At 40.6% G+C, this 22,398-nt stretch overlaps 1 protein-coding gene and 1 long non-coding RNA gene across 4 annotated transcripts; one reads left to right on the top strand and one right to left on the bottom strand.

The window, feature by feature from the left end:
* Positions 1-9,409: 9,409 nt before the first annotated feature.
* On the top strand, positions 9,410-10,462 carry LOC131529760 (uncharacterized). Its single transcript, XR_009268205.1, has 3 exons — positions 9,410-9,684; positions 9,822-10,145; positions 10,334-10,462. It is a non-coding gene; the product is annotated as an uncharacterized LOC131529760 (long non-coding RNA).
* Positions 10,463-17,250: 6,788 nt separating this feature from the next.
* On the bottom strand, positions 17,251-21,798 carry LOC131530717 (CD276 antigen homolog). 3 transcript variants are annotated; one of them, XM_058761147.1, is made up of 6 exons: positions 21,696-21,798; positions 21,400-21,607; positions 19,726-19,766; positions 19,319-19,645; positions 19,073-19,131; positions 17,251-17,631 (listed from the first exon to the last, which is right to left on the bottom strand). In XM_058761147.1, exons 2-6 carry the CDS (start codon positions 21,474-21,476, stop codon positions 17,569-17,571), a joined length of 567 nt encoding a protein of 188 aa, XP_058617130.1. In that variant the 5' UTR covers positions 21,477-21,607; positions 21,696-21,798; the 3' UTR covers positions 17,251-17,568. The 3 variants fall into 3 exon arrangements, with proteins under 3 accessions (XP_058617130.1, XP_058617128.1, XP_058617129.1); XM_058761145.1 differs by lacking the exon at positions 17,251-17,631 and having other exon boundaries at positions 18,256-19,131; XM_058761146.1 differs by lacking the exons at positions 17,251-17,631; positions 21,400-21,607; positions 21,696-21,798 and adding an exon at positions 20,476-21,092 and having other exon boundaries at positions 18,256-19,131.
* Between the last annotated feature and the right edge of the window lie 600 nt (positions 21,799-22,398).

The raw sequence follows: 22,398 nt of genomic DNA, 5'->3' as shown, positions 1-22,398 counted from the left end.
TTAAAAATATAAGTACAATGTAAATGTAAAAACATGTATGTACACAACAAGTGCATTGTACCAAATGATTAATTTAAATGTAATTACATAGTAGTTAAGGCCACCTAATATAAAGTGGGACCAAATCAACTATAGATCACAATCGGAAGTTATTACAAGCACTCGATGATGGTTTAAAGTGGATTTTAAGCAAATACATTAATAATTACATACATTTTCAAGTGTAACTTGATGCTAATTGTACCTCTAATTATATTTTATGATATATTTTTTTTTCAGCATTATAGATTTGTGTTTCTGATATAGAACTAAACTTTATTTATCTTAATTTAATGCACAGATAGACTCCAAGTGGTGCTCAAGCACCATTTTGGAAAACATTATTTTATTTTATATTCTGATTTTTATTTAAATTTGAACCATGGCATGAATTTTGAATTAAGTGCGTCCCGGCAACTGCTTTTAATTCTGCTAGTCCGCACGAGCCCCTCCCCCTTTTCGCCCTCACCAATTACGCACACTCTGCAGAGCATCATCAATGTTTCCTGGACCTAACTGCATTGTTGAGAGCCAGGTAACAAACATGTTTGCCCTAAATTTCGGCACTGTTTGTCACTGCTGTGAAATTAAACCACTATTAAAACATCTCAATACAGCCAGCCTAACTTAACCCTCCATTAAGCTTAATAACAAGCAAGCTAGTCTGGCACTGACGTAACTTAGCATTGTACGAGGCTGGAAATGCCAACCTGGAAATTAATAAAAATGCCCCAAAATTCAAGATATAAATAGTCCCGTTTGAGTTCTTATTTGTGTGTGTGTGTTGATAGCATATTTAATCAATATCACACGAGCAACAGTGCTATTTTTCTGAATATCAGCACAAAGGCAAGTGTGATATTAATTTTATACAGCGGTTCAATAAACAATAAGCTGATTATACTAACTGTCCATTTTTTAGACACGACATTGTACATTTTGAGAGTTTCTGCTCTATTTCGCCAATGAAAATTTCCAAACAATGCAAAACAGTTGCCTCTCCTAGCAACACATATTTTTGCTTCATATTGAACCATGCAGGTTTTTGTAAGGAATCAGGTGAATCAATGATTTACAGACCCATTTATAAAACAATCGGTTGCTTGCTTCCTACATGAATGAAACTGTCACGAATCTGGTCTGCACTCCTGGTCACTCACCACTAGAGGTCACCCGCTCACCACATGGACTTTCACACCACACATCACATGGACTCCAATTCCCATCATCCAACACTGATCACAGCTGTCATCAATCACTCATTGCACCAATCACACGCACACCTGATCACACAGCATCACTAATCACACACACTATTTCAACCCTGGACATTCTCTCCCTCGTTGCCGAGTATTGCATGCATTATCGCTGCCCTACAGAGCTCCGTTAGTTTTCCTAGTCTTGCCTTGCCTAGCCCTGCCTTTGTTCGGATTGTTTTCCCTTGCCTGGACTATCGCTAACATATTGGATTACCTCTCCTGTCTCGCCCCTTTGGATACTGTTTGCCGATCGTCGACCCACGCTTGTCTTTGGCTACTCTTTGTCTCGTCCATATTATACCTGTTTGCCATTGTTTGACCCTGCCTGTACGACCACGTCTCTGCCTAATAAAGTCTGCATATGGATCCGTACGTCTCACATCTTGTCAGCCCCGTAACAGAAACAGCCGGTTTGAACAAATGATTCTATGATTCACCTATTAAAGGGATAATTCACCCAAAAATGAAAATTAATTGGAGTTATATAAACACATATCCTGACTCTTCCAAGCTTTATAATGGCAGTGGGCGGGTCTTTTTTTTCAACAGTCCTAAAGAAGTCCAATAAAACATTATAAACACTTTTCTCTAACTTCCCCTAACTGTCGTGCACGCAAGCCGTTCTGGGGTGCGTTTCCCGAACAATGACGTAACTCGCTGATTAACCACAATAGTACGATGCAACGTTGAAGAAACTAACTAACTAGTCACGACTGTTTCCCGAAACCATAGTACCTGTGTCGCAGATCCATCGTTAGAACCACATTGGTTTGAACTGTCGTTATGACGTTCTTCTTCTTCGATGTAATGGCGGACTGGTGCCATGGGCACATACCGCCACCTACTGTAAAATGGTTTTCTTCTTTTCTTCTGCTCGCATTCAATGTGCTTTCACAGTGACGTTACATAGGAATGGAGTAATAAAAAAGCCATGGTTTAATGAGAGTTGACAGAGAAATGACTCGAAAGCCACAATTTACAAAGAGAGAACTTGCAGTTCTTTTGGAGGAGGTGTAAAATTATAAAATCCAGCTGTTCTCCAAGCTAAAAAACACAATTACAAATTCTGACAAAAAGAAAAATTTGGACAGAAATCACACAAAAAATGCTGCTGGCAATGGGTATGAGCGAAGCCCAGAAGTGAGGAATAAGTGGAGGGACTTTGCAAGTGTGACCAAACGGAGGGCTGCGGCACGAAGAAGGGAAGCAAAAAAGACTGGTGGGGGTATCAATTCAGTTCCTCCTCTGAGGCCTGAGGCATTGGAAGTGATCCTTGGAGGCATTGATGTGTGTGCATCAACCAGGCCTTTGCCTTCAAAGTTGAGCCCTCCAACATCAGGCCTCCTCCAGTCTGGCCCTCCAACATCAGGCCTCCTCCAGTCTGGCCCTTCAACATCAGGCCTCCTCCAGTCTGGCCTTTCAACATCAAGCCTCCTGCAGTCTGGCTCTTCAACATCAGGCCTCCTCCAGTCTGGCCCTTCAACATCAGGCCTCCTTCAGTCTGGCTCTTCAATATGAAGCCTCCTCCAGTCTGGCCCTCCAACATCAGCAATGAGACCTGGTCCTGGGCTATTGCTCCCTTCCCCTGACTCACCTCAGTCTGAGGCCTTCTCAAGTGCTGAGGAACATCCTCCTGATATTTCAGAACACCAGCCATCAATCTCCCGACAAAGGAGAAACAGGGGACGTTGTGGCTGCAGTGAAAAGCTTCTTGAGTCTGAGAAGAAGAAACTGTGTATTTTCTTTTCACAGATCTTCTTTTTTTATTTTTATTTATTTATAATTTTTTTTTGGCTACATTGTTGGCCACCATGCCTCCCAAAATCCAACCCCTCGTCCTTGTTGTGGGAGGTGGAAACAGACTGGGTCTGGCAAATGGGGCTCTGGTGAAGCTGTGTTCTGGTGTGGTTTTTCAGTGATAAAGCAGTTCAAAGCCTTCAGCAGTTGATTTGAAATACAAAATAAAATATACTATTGTATGTCCAAACATACTCTTTTGCAATATGTAAGTGCTCTTTTGTATATGTACCGTAAGTGCTTTTTTAATACATTTGGCATTCATACAGTAGTTTAACATGTGGAAAAGAAACTTGACTCAAAGTAGTATAAGCTAAAGTAGTGAAGCTAAAGCATTTTTACCATGCCTTGTCATCCCTTATTAAATAGCTGAATAATGTGACTAATGTGATGTTTGGAATGGAATTCAAAGTTTTATTTTACAGTGGTAAGCCACCAACAGATACACTAAAACCATAACTGAAGTTGTCCATGTAAGGATTTCTCAATTCACAACATTATATCAATGACAATATAAGCCAAACATGGCACAAAACACTCTAAGTACTCAGATCATTTTTAAGAATGGCATGACAATTGTGGAAAAAACAGTATGACAAACAAAAAACAAAAAACAAAAAATTCCTTAATGCATTAATAGCATAATGCTGTGTTTTTGCTCCCCATGTGTTCCCTGTGACCCAGTTTTTCCCCTGTCTGATTGTTAATTTGATTCCAGGTGTATCTCCTTAGTTCCTTGATTGTCCTGTCTTTAAAAGCCCCAGTCCTTTCAGTTAGTGTTTGTCGGTCTTTGAGTGTCTACACTACCTGTGATCTGTGTTTCCGTTTGCATTAAATACTCTCCGTTTGTGAATTCCTCGTCTCCTCGTTCCTGGTTCTCGTGCTTCCCTTGAAGCTGTGACAGAAAGACCGACCAAAACAGTAACCTCCGTATTTTACCCTCCGTTTTTGTTTCCTCGTTTTTACCCAGTGTTTTTTCTTTCCGTTGTGCCCCGTGGATCCCTATGTCCGGCCCGAATTCCTCCTCCTCCTGCTGGAGCAGGGGGAACGATCTCTCGAGGACCACACCAGACGCAACGCAACGACGCGCTCTGCTCTTTCTACAACGCAAGTTTGAATACGGCGTGCAGAGCGCTGTTGTCCGAGGATGGTCCTCGAGAGGATTTCGCTGCCTTCATGGAGTGGATTCTGGTGAGAAATGCATCACCCCTTACCGTCTCTCCCGAGGATGATCTCGCCAGATCCACTCCAGACCCAGAGCCCAGCCCACCAACTCACCGCGGTGTGGAGCATCAGCCCGAGTCCACCAATGACTGAGAGCCATTTCCCGCCGCGATCTGCGAGCCAGCGCGAAGCCGAGCGACTGAGCGGAAGATCGTCCCGGAAATTGAGCCCAACCCGTCAGATCAGGTGCGAGAGCCTGCGACAGTGCCTACCATGAGGGAGCCAGCCGTTGACGGTGAGAGTGCGGAGTGGAGCTCCGCCCCCTGCACTGTGGCTGAGGGTGAGCTGATTATACATCTGGGGCTGCTGGACATGGGGGATTTGATTGACTGAGAAACTGAACTGGAGATCGAACTGCCCCCTCTCCTCTCTTCGTCATGCCCGCTGGTCCCGTCCAGCCCTCCTTCGTCCTTGGTTCCCTTGTTCAGCCTTGAGGGGGCTTCAGATCCTCCAGTGCCCGCTCCTCGAAAATGCCCACCCTCCCACCCGCTCCTGCCTCCTCCACTGCTGTCGTCTGGCAGCCCCTCTGCTCGCCCTCAGCCCACCATCAATGCGGTGCGAGCCCCACGGGACTGCCATCCTTCAACTCCGCCTCGGTCCGTTGACCCAGTGGCTCCACCTCGGCTCCTAGCTCCCTCACCTCCACCGTCACCCATCGGCTCCGGCAGGGATGGATAGATATTCCCACAGCCAGCAGCTATCACTCTGCAGCTCTCGCCTGGTCATCAACTGAAGCGTAACAGGGTTGAGCCTTGTCAGTATCTGGATGGGAGTCCACCTGGGAAAACGAGGTTGCTGCTGGAAGAGGTGTTATTAAGACCAGCAGTGGGTGCTCATGCTGTGGTCTGTGTGGGTTCTAATGCCCCACTATAGTGATGGGGACACTATACTAAGCACCGTCCTTTGGATGAGGCATTACACCGAGGTCCTGACTCTCTGTGGTCATTAAAAGAATCTCTTTCGAAAAGAAATACAGAGTTGATAGAGAAGTTTATAGTGAGACCACTAAACCTGATCTAAACTCGGTTGGATTTGCAGCTCTGTAACTCTGAGTTTGGCCATTGAAACAGGCCTCCTGAGTCACTCGTCAACACAATCAACCCTGAAGATTATTGTGACACAGATCCAGATCTACTGTATCAAGAGATTCAATGGATTCTTAGTTTAATAAAACACATTCATGTCACATTAATATGATTAACAAAATCATAGATCAATATGATTAACAATATCATGGGTCTTCTGACAACATATACATTATATATTCATTATACCCCAAGCGTCATCCTGGTCCTGTGGGACAAAGGGGAGATAGGGGGTGGGTGGGGAGTGAACCCTGACAGACCTGCGAAAGCTGCCCAAATCCGCGAGAGTCCATCGGCGTTAGCGTTGGCCGTCCGCCCGATGTCGTACGACGAAGTGGAAGTCCTGGAGCGCCAAGAACCAGCGGGTGACCCTAGCGTTCGTGTCCTTGGCCCGGGCCATCCACTGTAATGGGTCATGGTCAGTAATGAGCATGAATTTTCGGCCAAGGAGGTAATACCTGAGCTCCAGGACTGCCCACTTGACGGCCAACGCTTCCATCCCTGCGCAGCTCGACAAGCACCCTCCGCAACCGCTCCAGGTGATCCTCCCAGCTCTCTGAGTGGACGATGACATCATCCAGGTAGGCCGCCGCATAGGACTGGTGGGGCCTCAGCAGGATGTCCATCATCTGTTGGAAAGTGGCGGGTGCCCCGTGCAGGCCGAAAGGGAGAACCCGATAATGCCAGTGGCAGCTGGGGGTGGAGAAGACGGTCTTCAGTTTGGCTTCCTCTGTTAGCGGCACTTGCCAATAGCCCTTAGTGAGATCCAAAGTAGATATGTACCGGGCTCTCCCCAGACGATCCAGCAGCTCGTCTACTCGAGGCATGGGATAGCGGTCGAACTCGGAGACTTCGTTGAGGCGGCGGAAGTCGTTGCAAAAGTGGAGGGTGCCGTCCGGGTTTGGGACCATGACGATGGGGCTGGACCAGGGGCTGTGCAAGGGCTCTATTACCCCTAACCTCAGCATTTCCTGCACTTCCTCTTCGATGGCGTGTCGCCGAGTCTCCGGGACTCGGTCAGGCAGCGGCCCATTGACAATGGCATGCGAACATCATGTTGGAGAACGTGGGTCCGCCCAGGGAGTGGGGAGAACACATCGGAGAATTGACCGACCAGATGTTGCAGCTCCTTCTTTTGGGCAGCCGATAGGTGGGGGTTGACGTCGACAACCACAGGGTCAGTCGCTTCAGGAGGTTGATATGGTATAGCTGATCCTCTTTTCTCCTTCCGGGCTGCTGCACTCGTTAGGTCACGGGCCCCACTCGCTCCGTCACCATGTATGGTCCTTGCCACTTTGCCAGGAATTTGCAGGCAGCCGTCGGAACCAGGACCAAGACGTGATCTCCTGGCTGAAACTCCCGTGGCTGGGCTGCCCGGTTGTAGTGGCGCTGCTGGGTTTGCTGGGCCTTCGTGAGGTGCTCCCGGACGATTGGCATGACCCTGTCGATCCGCTCCCTCATCTCACAGATGTGTTCGATGGTGGACCGATGGGCGGCCGGCTGTTGTTCCCAGGCTTCTTTCGCAACGTCGAGTAGGCCGCGGGGTTGACGTCCAAATAAAAGCTCATATGGGGTGAACCCGGTAGAGGCCTGGGGCACCTCCCGGATGCCAAAGAGGATGTACGGTAGCATCTGGTCCCAGTCTCGCTTATCGTCAGCGGCCACCCGACAGAGCATCTGCTGGATGGTGTTATGAGCCCCCAGGTGGCCGGCCATCGGATGCGAGTGTGCCAACTCCATCACGGTCTCTGTCTTTGACCGTGGCACCACTAACAGTTTTTTTTCCTCCCCCCTCCGCGGAGCGACAGTAAAGCAGGCCGCTCTGGACGACAAAGTGGGGGACCGGATGCGGCGGTGGCTGTGTCTCCTTTCCCTCGATCACCCTCACTTGCGTCCAGCAGTGTTTCAACCATTCGTCCCCGAGTTGTTCTTTGGCAAAGGCCCCACCTCCCATAACCTGTTGGAACACATCATAGAAAAGGTTAGCGGTTTGGGAGGGGGATTCACCATCTTTGGTGCTGTCTGACGCTAGCAGGACGGGCCGTTGTCGGGGACCTCGGTTGAACCTTCGTTTTCGGCGGTTCCCGACAGGGCTGGCAGTTTGGGAGGTGGTGGCGAACAGGCGGTCAAAACCAGGCCAGTTTCTCCCGAGGAGCACGGGGACGGGCAAATCCTTCACGAGCCCCACCTCGTCGGGCCAGGAGCCTGGGGTGGCCGAAATGGTGACGTTCCGAGCCGGGACCTGGCGGGTATCGCTATGTACACACGTGATAGGTAGGCGAGCTTTTGACTCCACCCGCGGGGGAAATACTGTCAGCTGGACCAGGCTGACCGCGCTGCCCGAGTCCAAGAGAGCTGAGTAGGGTCGTCCATTCACCTTTACCTCTATCCGCGGGGCTTCCAGCGGGGGCTCACGGTGGACGATGCAACCTGCCAGCCAGGCCCGGCGTGGTGAATGAGGAGGATCCGTGGGTATCGGCTCATCCTGGGGGCCAGGAACCGCCGGCCTGCTCACTGGTCGCGAGATGCCCTCCGGCGAGCGTCCACGACAAGACGTTCGGCCACTTGGGCAGCACTGGGATCTCCGTCAAGTAGCCAGTGCCGCGCGAGGCAGGATAGGTCGGTGGCTGTTGTATTCCCAGTCGTGAAACAATTGCGCTGCCGCGATGGATGATAGGCCCACGTGGGACAGGATCTCCTTCCGCAGTTCCCCGTAGGAATCCCTCAGATCCGCCGGCATTGAGAAATAAGCTCGTTGCGGTTCCCCTGTTAATAACGGTGCCAGCACACGCGCCCATTCCTCCTGAGGCCAGCCCTCCTGGTTCGCCGTAGATTTGAACATTTGAAGATCGTCGTGAATCTGCCGTCATCTTCGGCAGGAGCATCGTGGCTCGAGTGCGGGGATCTGGCAGCGGAGCGCGGCCATCTCGCGCTCGGTCTCTCCTTGTCGGGTGGCCATATGTTCCACGATTTGTTGCTGCCTAATGCTCACCTCAGTGAGGTGCTTTAATAATTCCTCCATGGCTGGGGAGGAGTCGCCGCCTGTGAAGAAGAGAGGGGGAGAGCCCAAGAAAAAAAACAAACTCAAATTAGTGGTCGTCCGTAGACGGGGGGGATAACTCAAAAATACTAAAAAAAAAAAAGGACGTTTGTCGGTGACTCTTCAGGAACCTGCCCGCATTCTCCACCAGTGTAACAGGCTGAAGAATCACACAACAAGAATGGCTCAATAAATGCCCCGAAGGGTGCGCTTATTGTGAAATGGTGGCGTGCCAATGTGTCCTGGTGTGGTGGAACAGTGCTCCGAGACCCGCTTTTGCCGTTAGTCCAAGTGCTCGAGTGCTGGGTGTCCGTGTGGTGCTCATGCGTCGTGGCTGGACAGTCACACACTGCTCTCTGGAAAGCAAGGAATAGGTCTGTTAGCGGATGGTCTTCAGGAGACATGTCTCACCAGTGTGTGTGACTTTGTAGCTGCCTCTTGATTGGGTTCAGCTGTGACCGGCCAGCCCGTGCTGATTGCGTGCAGGTGTTCCTCCTCCGTTTCCAGGGCGACGCTGATGAGGGCTCGGGACACCCGTCACAGTGGATTATTCTGCAATGGCCAAGTCAATCTCCTGATCTCATCCCGATTGAGCATGCGTTTCACACACTGAAGACAAAACTACAGGCAGAAAGACCCACAAACAAACAACAACTGAAGTCAGCTGCAGTAAAGGCCTGGCACAGCATCACAGAAGCGGAAACCCAGTCTCTGGTGATGTCCATGAGCTCCAGACTTAAGGCAGTCATTGCCTGCAAAGGATTCTCAACAAAATATTAAAAATGCATATTTTATTTATGATTATGTTTATTTATCCAATTAAATTTGAGCCCTTGAAAATGGGGGGACTGTGTATAAAAATAGAATTACAACCAGCTTAAAGTCTGCACTTCGATTCCATCTTGATTGTTTAATTTTAATTCTATTCTGGTGGCATACAGAGCCAAAATTATGAAAAACAAATTCAGTGTCCAAATAAATATGGACCTAATTGTATATGTATATATATTTAAGTTTGACCTAGTGATGTTAGTGATGGCCATTAAATGTTGAAAAAATACGTGGTCAGAGTGAGTTTGTCTTTGACTTCCTCTGCTTGATGTGGAAGGTTTTTTTCTTCTTCCTGTCTTTGCTTCAGAGCTGCAATAGATTCATCTTAGCTGTTGTGTGGAGGGAAGCAGATTTCATTCTGACAACTATAATTATGACAACAACATGAAGATCATTCAGCTTCAGCTTTGTGAGTTTATTACTGTACATGCTTTCAATATATTTACATGCACTTAAGAAACTTGAAACAGTCACAAATTGTTTGATGCTTCACAGTAATTTTAAGCAGCTATCATGATGTTCATTTAATTTTGTTTTATCTTTTAGACATATTAATCTGTTGTCAAGCTGCAGTGTCCGATCTACTGACTGATTTGGGATCAAATGTGACCATAAACTGTGATCTTGATGAAAATGATGTTTATTGGATTTTACTGAAAACAGCAGATCCTCCAACAGTGATTCTACAATCATTCTCAACACCAACACCACCTTTTTATCATAATAAAACATTCAGAAAGAAATATTCAGTGCAGTTTAAACATCGTCTGGTTATTAATAATGTGACTGTTAATGAATTAGGAGTTTATTATTGTATGAACACTCGCACACCTCCAAAACTCAGCAACAGCACCAGAATATACTTCACCGGTGAGTTCATTTGTTCATTTTGTGATCAAAACAAATTGTTGTTATGTTTATTTACTATTCATTATGTGTTATTTACTACTTTGGTTTTTTAAGCACTTAGGGAAATCACAATTAACCCCCACAGTGGATGCTCCACACAGAGATGAATATGTTATAGGTATTCATTTCATATCACACTTTCTTTACAGAATCAAGTCAACTAACTGAGTGTCACAATCATACAGCGGTCTACTGTATTGATCAGAATCAAACACAACATCAGATTATCATCATAATATCTGCTCTGATGAACGGGCTTCTGATCATTGTGGTGATCCGTGAGTTATTTTTCTTATTGTTCTAAAATGATCAAATTAAATACACATTAGTGTAAAAATATCAATGCAATGTTGCTCTCTATAGGTGAAGTTTTTAATTTTGGCTTTTGTGTGTGTGTTTTCATATATATATATTAAATAATTATTATTAAATAATCTCTGCTGTTCAAAAACACATTCATACTGATCTGCAGACACGAGTTACATATCAGCCTCAAGATCCAAACCAATTGTAGGCATAATGAGGTAAATGTGAAGAAATATCTTTATTCATGTATTTATTGCTAAATTTCATTATAAGTTATAAGTTTATAGTTTATAAGTTTTAATTATTGTTGATACAACCTGTCATCCCAACAAAATATTGTAGCTTTTTGTCTGGATTAATTGAAATCAACCGCAGCTGAATGTTAATATTGTTTTCATTGTTTCTCTTTCAGTTCATAAAGGTGGAAAATATTCAGCAAGCAAACAGCAACTGTGTGACTACATAAAATATTATTAAAGTATTGTGTTTAAGTCAAGAACATATTCTTATGGTGTACTTTCATGAGTTTTTGAGATTATCATATTTTGATTCTTACTCCAGTAAAGTCAGTTTCTGTGTGCACATATTTTTAAGTCATGGCTACAAAAATGATTGAAAATGTAAATTGGTAAATAGAGATATAAGTACAGTGACACTTGACTATTTATTCTTTTTTTTTTTTTTTTTTTATATTATTGTTACAATTTATATAGGTTGTGTCCTTGTATTTTTTGACAGTGTAACTAGGCTACACAGTGTGGGTAAACTCAACTGAAGCTCTAACCAAAACCATAAATATGTTTGGTTGGTCACTTGACAGCCAATGACAAACAGGGTCTGTCACCTTTGTCTAGAGCGGAGGTTTAACCGAGTACAAGTTTCTACTCCCCTGCTGAAAAAAAACAATAGAACCCTACCCAAAACTCAATAGAAAATGTAATGGTTATAATGGGAATTGTATTGGTTTTAATGGAAATATAATGGTGTCTACTGGTATGTGATATATTCTATTGGTGGGATGTTAAATCATATTGGAAAAATGCCCAAAACACACTACAAAAAGGAATTTTGTAATGGTTTTACAGGAAAAAGCTAATGGTTTATAATGGTATTTTAATGGAAACCATTTGAATTTCTGTGATGGTTTCTATTGGGCTTTTTCTATCATATTTTTTTTTTATTTTTTATTTTTTTAGCAGGGTAGTTCTCACAGTTGTCTTAAACTCAATGGAATAAGCAGCATTGCAGTATGTCTGCTTTTACTGTAGCCTGCAGTATATCTACACAGTTAATTCACACATGTTTTATATTGCTTTGAATAATAAGCTTTTAAAGCTGTTGTTAAATATTTACACTTGAACTTCAATGGAAAAGTTTTGGGCGGGGGTGGAGGGACGGGGGCAGTGGAGAAACAGCGACCCCAAGTGGCTAACACCGGAAGTAAGTTCCGGTTTATTCCACAAAAAAAAAAAAAAAAAAAAAAAGACGATTTATTTTTGACATCAGGTTTTCAAAGCAAAATTAAATACATTTAATAACATTGTTTGTTTATATTTGAACTACAATTATCTGACTGTTCTGTAACCTCATTTGACTGAAGAAGAGAGATGCTTTACAGTCTGACAAGAGCTGCTTCCATTGAGATGCTAAAGTGAAGTAAAGTGAAGTTATCTGTATGTTTTGATGTTGCAAGGCTTTGTTTGAGGAAATCAGATTACTTAATACTGAAGTATTTAAGCCAACACAACAACACCAGGCTCACACAGCTTCAGTTCTGTATGAGTTTACTACATGAATCTAATATGATTTAATTTACTTTGTAGTTAAGGCCCTTTTCTTAAACAGCTTTATGAAATAATTTTAAGAACATTTGCTCTTCGTTACTTTGTGTTTGATTTGTTATCTACTCATACAGTGAGGTTTATAGCCTATGTTAACAGGGATTAACAACTAAAATTAAATAGAGGTCATTTGTTTAGAGAGCACAACCAACCCACCCTCCTTCAATCACTGTCCCACCCTAAACCTACTCCAAACTACACCACTAGAGGCTCTCTAGACCCACAATCCTCACTGCTCACAGATCAATCACCAAACTCAAGAGATATTTAAGACTATAAACACTTCATCAACACTTAACACTTTTTATTCCACTTAACACTGAAAATGAGTGTATTTATTCAATAAGATTATTGATTTCCATCATACTTTATGTAAATATACAGTAGCATACTGACACTGTGCATGTTTAAAACAAAAGAGTCAAACATCCCAGACAGCAACATAGTTTTGGCCCAGATCCAGCCCACATCTGGCCCGTGTGAAATTCATGCGGGCCAGATGTGGGCCGGATCTGGGCCGACACTGCTTGCTGTCTGGAATACAGCCTGCTCATAAATTTGCCATTCAAATTTCATTCAGGTTGATTTATAGTCATATCGGCATATAGCTGTTGTTTTGTATGTTTTCTTGGTTGAATCAAATCTTTTTGGTACACATTTGTTGTGTATTCCTTTTCATTGTTGTCATGTTAATTTGTCTTTAGTTTGACATATTATTCATCCAACAAATACCTGGAATTCAAAAGCAGAGCATTTTGCATTGTTTGTATTATATAATTGTATTGTGTTTCTGTATTACATGGACATAATTACACTATAGCCTGTTCTGATAGTGATCAGACTGGTTCTCAATACATAGATACGTGTTTAGTTTGCGTGTCAGCTGATGTTTGAAGTTTTATCACTAAAGCGTGGAGTTACTGTGGTGACACTCGGCTCCAGGATGCTGGAGATATAAGCACTGCCACGAGCCAAAAAAATCCTGAAGCCATTTCCCTACCAAATTTTGCTGCTGAGATACAGATGGGACTGAGCCATCAAGAAACTCCAGAGACTGACTCAAATCAAAAGAGCCTAGTGTACACTGACGTAATTGAATGATGTGTTATAGGAAATTAAACAATCAGATTTGGTAAATGATTAGCAGTTTTAATATTAACAAACAGAAAATTATTTGTAAGTACAACTAAATACATTTATCAATGCAAACGCAACATGAAGAAACCAGCAGCATAAGGGCTGTCAGCTAATCAGCCTCTTTCTAAAGTATTACAGGTGAATATACTGCAAGGTAAAACATGTAATAATAGATATTACCCTATACTTCCCCAACTGATTGATTAAACTAAGAAAACAAACAACATTGTATTACAAGTTTTCTGAAATGTTATGTTTAAATATGAAAACGAGGAGTTATCTAATTAAATATTTGCATATATTTCCAGAACAGAAATATGAACATTAGATGAAGCCAGGTTTAATTTTGTTGACATATTAAAGGCTTTTAAAGAAGTGTATTTTGAAGTTTTTATTTTAATTCAGAAAAATCAGGCAAATGGTAACCCCACTGTAAAAGCCCTTATAACAAATAAACGGCAGCGACTCAATGTATTTATGCATGTACTGTGTCAAAACAAATCCACCTTCAGCTCAAGGCAAGTTTATTTATACAGCACATTTCATACACAGTGGTAATTCAAAGTGCATTACATAAAAGGAAGTGAAATAGTCATTAAAAAAATAATCACAACAATAAAAACAAGGAATTGAAAAAAAAATTTTTTAAAAACAAAGAAATTGTATAAAAATGTATTTAAAATTAATTTAAAACAGTTAAGAATAGAAAATGATTATACATAAAATACAGTGCAATCAGTTCGGACGTAGCACAGTGCTCATTCAACAAATGCACATCTAAACAGATGAGTTTTGAGTCTGGATTTAAATGTGGCTAATGTTTTAGCACATCTGATCTCTTCTGGAAGCTGGTTCCAACTGCGGGCGGCATAATAGCTAAAAGCGGACTCCCCTTGTTTTGTGTGAACCCTTGGTATTTCTAACTGACTCGATCCTAATGATCTGAGTGGTCTGTTAGGTTTTTATTCAGTGAGCATATCTGCAATGTATTTAGGTCCTAGGCCATTGAATGATTTATAAAAAAGTAAAAATACTTTAAAATCAATCTTAAATATAACTGGAAGCCAGTGTAAGGACCTGAGGACTGGTGTGATATGCTCAGATTGTCTGGTTCTAGTCAGAATCCTGGCAGCAGCGTTCTGGATGAGCTGCAGCTGTCTAATGGTCTTCTTTGGAAGGCCAGTGAGGAGACCATTACAATAATCCACCCTGCTGGTTATAAAGGCATGAACAAGTTTCTCCAAGTCTTGACTGGAAACAAAACATCTAATACTTGCAATGTTTTTGAGATGATAGTATGCTGATTTAGTTACTGCTTTGACATGACTACTAAAACTAAGGTCTGTCTCCAGAATCACCCCAAGATTTTTGATTTGATTTTTAGTTGCTTGACCCCTAGAGTCAAGGTATGCATTCACCTTGAGAACTTCATCTTTGTTTCCAAATGCAAAGACTTCAGTTTTCTCCTTGTTTAACTGAAGAAAGTTCTGGCACATCCAACTGTTAATTTCATCAATGCATTGGCAGAGGGAGACAATGGGGCTGTAGTCATTTGGAGATAAGGCTTGGTAAATCCGGGTATCATCAGCATAGCTGTGATAGGCAGTTTGGTTCTTTCTCATTATTTGACTTAGTGGGAACATATACAGGCTAAACAAGAGCGGTGCAAGAACTGAGCCTTGTGGGACTCCGCATGTCATGGACGTCAACGTAGACTTACAGTATGCTCTCCTGTACTCACATAATAACTTCTCCCTTCTAAGTATGACCTGAACCATTCGAGTACCATCCCAGAAAGCCCGACCCAGTTTTCCAGTCTCTCTAGAAGTATGTTATGATCGACAGTGTCAGACGCAGCACTAAGATCTAGTAGTACCAGCACTGATATTTTGCCAGATTCAGAATTAAAGCGAATATCATTTATTATCTTAATGAGTGCTGTCTCTGTGCTATGATACTCTTGGAAACCAGATTGAAAATTGTCCAGGTATCCATTTGAGTTTAAGTAGTTGTTCAGCTGATAAAAACTACTTTTTCAATAATCTTACCTATGAAAGGAAGATTTGATATTGGTCTAGTTGTTCAACATTGTGTTATCAAGATTGCACTTTTTCAGAAGGGGCTTAACAACTGCAGTTTTCAGGGAGTTTGGAAACGTCCCCGAAAGAAGTGAGGCTTTCACCACTTCTAAGAGATCTGCTTCTAAACAGTTAAGCACACTTTTGAAAAAAAGATGTGGGAAGTGTGTCAAGATAGCAGGTTGACGATTTAAGGTGCTGTACTATTTCTTCCAAAATTTTGCTATCAATTGCTTCAAAAACAGACATAATCACTTCTTTTTGAAATTGCGGTCAAATCTGTGTGACCTCTGCATGACTAGAAGATGTGCCAATCTCCTTTCTGATATTATTTATCTTCTCAGAAAAGAAGGAAGCAAACTCATTGCATTTGCTGTCGGAGAGTATTTCACTGGGAATCTGACTTGGGGGGTTTGTCAGTCTCTCAACAGTAGCAAAAAGAGTGCGAGTGTTGTTTAAGTTACTGTTTATAAGGTTTGAGAAGAAGGTCTGTCTAGCTGTGGCTAGTTCCACACTGAAAGCATGAAGGCTGTCTTTATAGATGCTATAGTGAATTTCGAGTTTCGTCTTCCGCCACATCCGCTCAGCTTTTCTGCATTGTATTTTCATACTCTGAACTGCTGTTGATTTTCTCCAAGATGATTTTTGTCTGCCAGTCTTTTTGCTGACCTTTACTGGAGCAATATCATCAATAACATTCTTAACTTTTGAGTTAAATGAAACCAGGAGAAGATCAACAGAGTCTGCAGAAATGATTGGTGTTAAAGATATAGCCTTCATAAATAGCGCACTAGTGTTCTCAATAATGCATCTCCTTCTGACAGAGACAGATCTAGATTCAGTGGTAACAGAGATCAATATATCAAAGAAAATACAGAAGCAATCAGATAGTGCTACATCCTTAGTAACAATGGATGAAATCTTTAGACCTCTACTGATGAGTAAATCTAGAGAGTGTCCATGATTGTGTGTGGGTCCATGCACATGCTGAATCAGGTCAAAAGTGTTTAAAACAGTTATAATTTATTTTGTAGTTTTGATTTCTGCATTATCTATGTGAATATTAAAATCCCCTGCAATGGCAAGACAGCCAAACTCTGAGGAAATCATTGATAACAGTTCTGTGAACTCTTCAACAAAGTCTTTAGAGTATTTTGGAGGCCTGTAAATAATGATAAACAGAATGCGTGGAGCACCTTTCAGCATAATACCTATATATTCAAAAGACAAGTACTGACCAAATGACACTTGCTTGCATTGATAAACATCTTTAAATAGAGCAGCTCCACCTCCACCTCTCCTAACAGCCCAGAGTTCATCTGTATTTATAGACAGGCAAAGCAGTTCAGAGAAATCAAACAAGTTTCTGTCTTCAGTGATTGGAATAACAGATCTACTAAGTCAATGACGATATGACTAATCTCATACACACAGTGAGCACAAGACGAGGTAGTGATCTCTGATCTTATGAAGTTAAAGTACCAATACAATCTATATCTTTAATATCAATTCCATGTGGTTTACAGTACTCAACATAGCCCCATCTGAACAAATACAAAATATTGTTTTTCTTAAAGGTCACTAATATATTTAATGCAAAGATGGCTAAATTAACATTTCTTAATATATTTAATAAAAACAGAAAATGTCATTAACATATGTAAAATAAGTAAACCATTTTTGTTTAAATGAAGAGCTGCAGAAATGATGACACCCTTGATTAAAAAAACAAACGTAAAATTTTAGTATGTCCACCATAATTTTAAGTATACTGCTCTGACCCTTATTGGCACCATGTACAAGTTCATGACAATTTGTCACATCTGTCCTGTTTAACTCCTGGAGGATGCTCTCTTTAAACACCCTGACCTTTAATAGGGAGTTTTGCTCAATTTGTCCCTACAAAATCTGATGCATGAAATGGAGGGCCGGTGTCCTGCAGAGTTCAGCTACAACTTACCTGAACACTCCTGTCTTTAAGTTAGTGCCAAGGAAGACCTCGATTAATTGGTTCAGGTTTGTTTAAGTTGGGTTGGTGCTACACTTTGCTGTACAGTGGCCCTCCAGGAACAGGATTGGACACCCCTGGAGTAACCCAAAACATCCAACATTAATCTAATAATATATGAAATACACCCAACAAACATGGACTGGCATATAGCGTATTGTACATCCTTAAGACGCTAAAAACTAAGACTTGTAATTGTGATAAAGAAGACTAAATGAGTTTGGGAGCAACACAATGACACCTTTAGTAAGAGTAGAAGAGAGCTTTCATAATGCTTTGTATGAAAACTTGCAAAAGGCAAAGATTATTTAGCCTAAAATCTGTAAAATTACAAAGATAGACTGTTAATCTACTCCTGGAAATGTGTTTTGTTTAAAATCATCAATGGCTTCAGCAATTCCACTAGTTTGTAGTGTGTAGATCAAATGAGAAACTACATGGACTTATAAAAAAAGTAGCAAAAACAGCAAATTCAAGACTTTAAAGCATTAAAATTTATACTTTGACTCAAAAGTATTTCATCTGCTGAAACTGTACATTCAGCATCTGTAAGGAAGTCGTTTTTGAGACATTGATTAAGAACCTCATCCAAATGTGCATTTTATGTATGATTACATCAAATAAATCTGATATGCTCTACAAGAATAGATATATTTTAGAAATATAAAACTGTGAACACAACAGATGCATTATTTCAACTGCACAATTTATTGAGTCTTGAACACAGAGATCATCCACATACAATGAATACAAGTTTCTTCAGCTTTGAAAGCACCTGAGAATAACGCAGTAGAGATCTAAAGGCAAAAGTGTATTTTCACACTCTCATGAATCTCATGCATTTACATGAAAAGGCATATTATAACTTGTAGCCAGAACCTCATCAAACTGGAATCGTGCATATGAAGCAAATTCATTCAAGGTTGTGAATAAATACATCATATTGAGCTCTTCTGACATCAGTCAACATCTCAAACCTGAGCAACGTGTTTATCTGTTTTATCTTCTGCACTTTACATGATGTGCAGCAACAATTTAACAAATATAATATAATACAGAAAGAATACAAAATACATTCTGGCAAACACAACCAGAAAGAGCACTTGTTGTACAGAAATGTTAAGGCAGCAACATACTGATCGATTCAGTCACTAAACTATAAAAAGAGTTTCAAGATCTCAGTTTTTCAAGATATTATTCTGTTATACAATAAAAACAAACCAGTGCATGTGGCAATAAAATAAAAGATCAAAACACTGTCTTGTACAGCAGCTGGTTCATACACCAGAAGAAACCAATGAAAGATGTAACGATTCGAATAAATGTAACTTTTCTGTCAGAGAAAGTGTAAAGTGAAACTTTTAGACCTGTTTATGTCACTGTTGTTTGTTCTTCAATCCTGTCTGATGAGAATAAGGGAGCTTGAGCTCTTTTTTTTCTCAAGTAAAATATAATAATAACTATTAGTACTACTAATAATACTAATACAGATACTACAATGATAACTACATTTCGTACCGTTTCTGCTTGGTTTGGTTTTTCTTGATCATTGGTTTTGTTTCCTTTTTCAGTTGATTCTGCAACAAAACAGCAAAGAACAAACAACATTACTACATTATGATAAACACAACAGAACTGTTTAACATTTATATACAGCAGCATTCAGACAGGAACATATATAGTTGGTCAAACACTTATTCAGACTATTTTATTTCAATAAATGTAATTAAAAACATAAAATATTAATCAACCCGTTTCACACACCTTTGATGATCAGCTCCACAGTCTCATGTTTAGATGAGTGTGAGATGAGACAGGTGTATTTTCCTGCATCAGTGTGTTGAAGATTGATGAGTTTAAGTGAGAAGTTTCCTCTCAGATACTCTTCAGGGAAAGTTTCAACTCTGTTCTTGTACCGTGGGTCCTGTTGATCTACTGAAGCTTTACCCTTGATTATATCAAACACAATCTTGCTGCCATTGTGTCTCCAATACACATCAATGTCTCGAGGTTTATGATCATGTTGAGCTGAAGAAAACGGCAGGACAACAGAACCACCAAAAACAGCCTCTACTGTGACCTGAAGAGATACTGAAATGATACAAACTGTAAATATAGTTTATACAAGCAGCATGAATTAATCTTTCAAACATAGTTTGCTTCTTGCTCACCTTTATTCACCAGCGATGCAAAAACACAGATGAAGCAACAGCTGCAGAAACAGAAAACACATTTCTTAATCTCAGCCAGCAGAGCATTACAGCAACACTAATGTCAGATAATGACTCCCTTATCTTTGTCACTGGATAGTAATGATCAGCGAATTTACTTTGTGTTTGGATATCAAGAGTATGCTATTTTATATGAGGGATAGGCAGACAGATTAATTAATTTAGATCTAGAAAGAGTGTACAATAGTAATATAGTTTTTATTTGAAGCGTGAAGTTATATTGAGACACTTGGGGTGATTCTCCCCTCAGAACTGGGGCAAAAATAAATTAGCAAATGTTTTGATTTATGCCCCTTAATATAATATTGGAGGTGGCATCATCTTCCTGTACATACTAAACTCATGTCTAAATATGTTACAGTTCAGTAAAGCAGGCATCTTCACTCAAAACGTTATCTTCAATGCACTGCGAGACTATATTATCAACTAAAACAAACTGCACAAACAACTGTCAATACAAAAGCTAACACTAATTTCAAATAAAAATGTTACATACATAAATACAGTTATTTGATATCCCCTTTAGACATGAATTACTCTGTTTGATGTATTAATGACTTTCCTGTTAATTCTTGTTTTAAATAAAGCAGCTGAAGATCAAAACAAACCAGGCCGAACACAAGCACATTACTGAGAAGCTACGACTCATCTTTGTCAAAACATCGTTTCCATCGAGTCCAGCAAACATACCTGAAGATCATGATGCCCATTTATTATTCATATGATATATTAAATTATATAACTTATAAATATGTCTGATATAAAGGTAAAATATTACTTTTTTTCAAACAAAAAATAATGTAACACTTCCGTATCAATTTGCCATGCGCACCTCGATGACATCGAAGAAAGTGACGTCACCAGCAAACACGTGACATGATCGGCTCACTATTATAGTTATATTATAATAGATTATCATAATAGATTATACGATTATAGTTATTCTTTCCCAAAGTTACTAACATACATTTAAAACTCCTGAGAAATAATTTAATGTTTACACGCTTTTCAGCAAATGTTTACTCTTGATGGCTTTATGGTTATTGATAATTTACTGAATCTTTATCATTAATTATTGTTGTACATGTTTTGTTTTTGTTTTTCTTTTGTTTTTTTGCTGTTGTTATAACTCCAGCACTCTGTAAATCATGAACGGCGCAACAAAATGCAGAGCTGGTCTTTTATTCAACTTGTTCTGATTCAGAGAATTCAACTAACCATATCAGTCAGACAAATAACATCTGTTTTAGATTTAAAATGTAAAAAGCTGCATTATTTTTTCACACCTAATTAAAAAAAAAAAAAAGAAAAAGCCTCATAATGATAGTGAAAACAACAACAACAACAATTATTATTATTATTATTATTATTATGTGCACACAGACAAATCAAAATGCACTCACAGTGTTTCAACATCCAAATATACTGAACACTGAGTATATAATAAAATGTCAATTATGGCTGAAATTAGGCAAACAACTTGCTTGGTCAGTCAGAAGAAAGACCACCAGATCCATCAGCAAAACCAAAACCAGACCAACATCAGACCAGCACAAAAATAAGCAAAACAAAAAATGAAACAAACACTCATTTAAACACACAAACAAAACTCACATGAATACTGCAGTGAAGCTTGCTTTTATTCCTCTGGGAAACGCAGTATTCAGGATCATGATCCTCAAGTTAATCATTTCTCTGAAAGATGTATTATATATTCCTGCTCTTCTAATTGGGTCTCAGTGCAGTCAAGCTTGAATTCAGTTTATCATCACTGTAAGAGCAGGACAAACACAGAGCTTCCAGCAACATCCTCATTCAAGAGCTGCAAAGAAATTAAAACTAATTAAAGACAGAGAATTTAAAACAAGTCATTTTTTATTATTATTATTATTTTTTTTATCAATAATTACCTGTGCTGAGATTTCTTTTCTTTTCTTTTCTTTTTTTTTGTCTTCATATCTGGGCTCCAGACATCCAGAAAAATCTCTCTCCGAATGTCACACTGGACTGGACTGACAGGAACAGTAACTTTCTAAATGTTGTCAGATCAGATGAGCAGGTGTTTAGAGAGAAACTAATCATAGCACCTCCCTTTTTTACTTGCGCGCACACTCACACACACACACACACACACACACACACACACACACACACACACACAGACACACAGACACACACACAAACACATTGAGTTTCTGTGTTTTATGGGGACATTTCATAGATGTAATGTTTTTTATACACAAACTGTATTTTCTATCCCCTTACCCTAACCCTACACCTAACCTTACCCCTCACACACTACTGGCATTTTTAGATTTTCAAAAAGCTTAATTCTTTATGATTTATAAGATTGTTTCCTCATTGGGACCAAAAATGTCTCCACAAGGACAACATTTACTGGTTTTACTATTCTTGCAGGGACATTTGGTCTCCAGAGGGAATATCAGGACCATACACACACACACACTTTACTATCTGAATGGGACTGTACTTATATCCCCCCAATAATAATTATATAACTTAACCCTAACAGGAACAAGATAAATGTGTATTGACCTTATTGTCAATAATACAAACAAGGATTTCCCTGATTGTCCCCAAAAGTTGGATTTG

The sequence above is a fragment of the Onychostoma macrolepis genome, chromosome 22 (assembly GCF_012432095.1).
Source record: "Onychostoma macrolepis isolate SWU-2019 chromosome 22, ASM1243209v1, whole genome shotgun sequence".
Taxonomy (NCBI): domain Eukaryota; kingdom Metazoa; phylum Chordata; class Actinopteri; order Cypriniformes; family Cyprinidae; genus Onychostoma; species Onychostoma macrolepis.
Note: the sequence above shows the minus strand (reverse complement) of the source record. Positions and strands in the feature narration are given on the sequence as shown.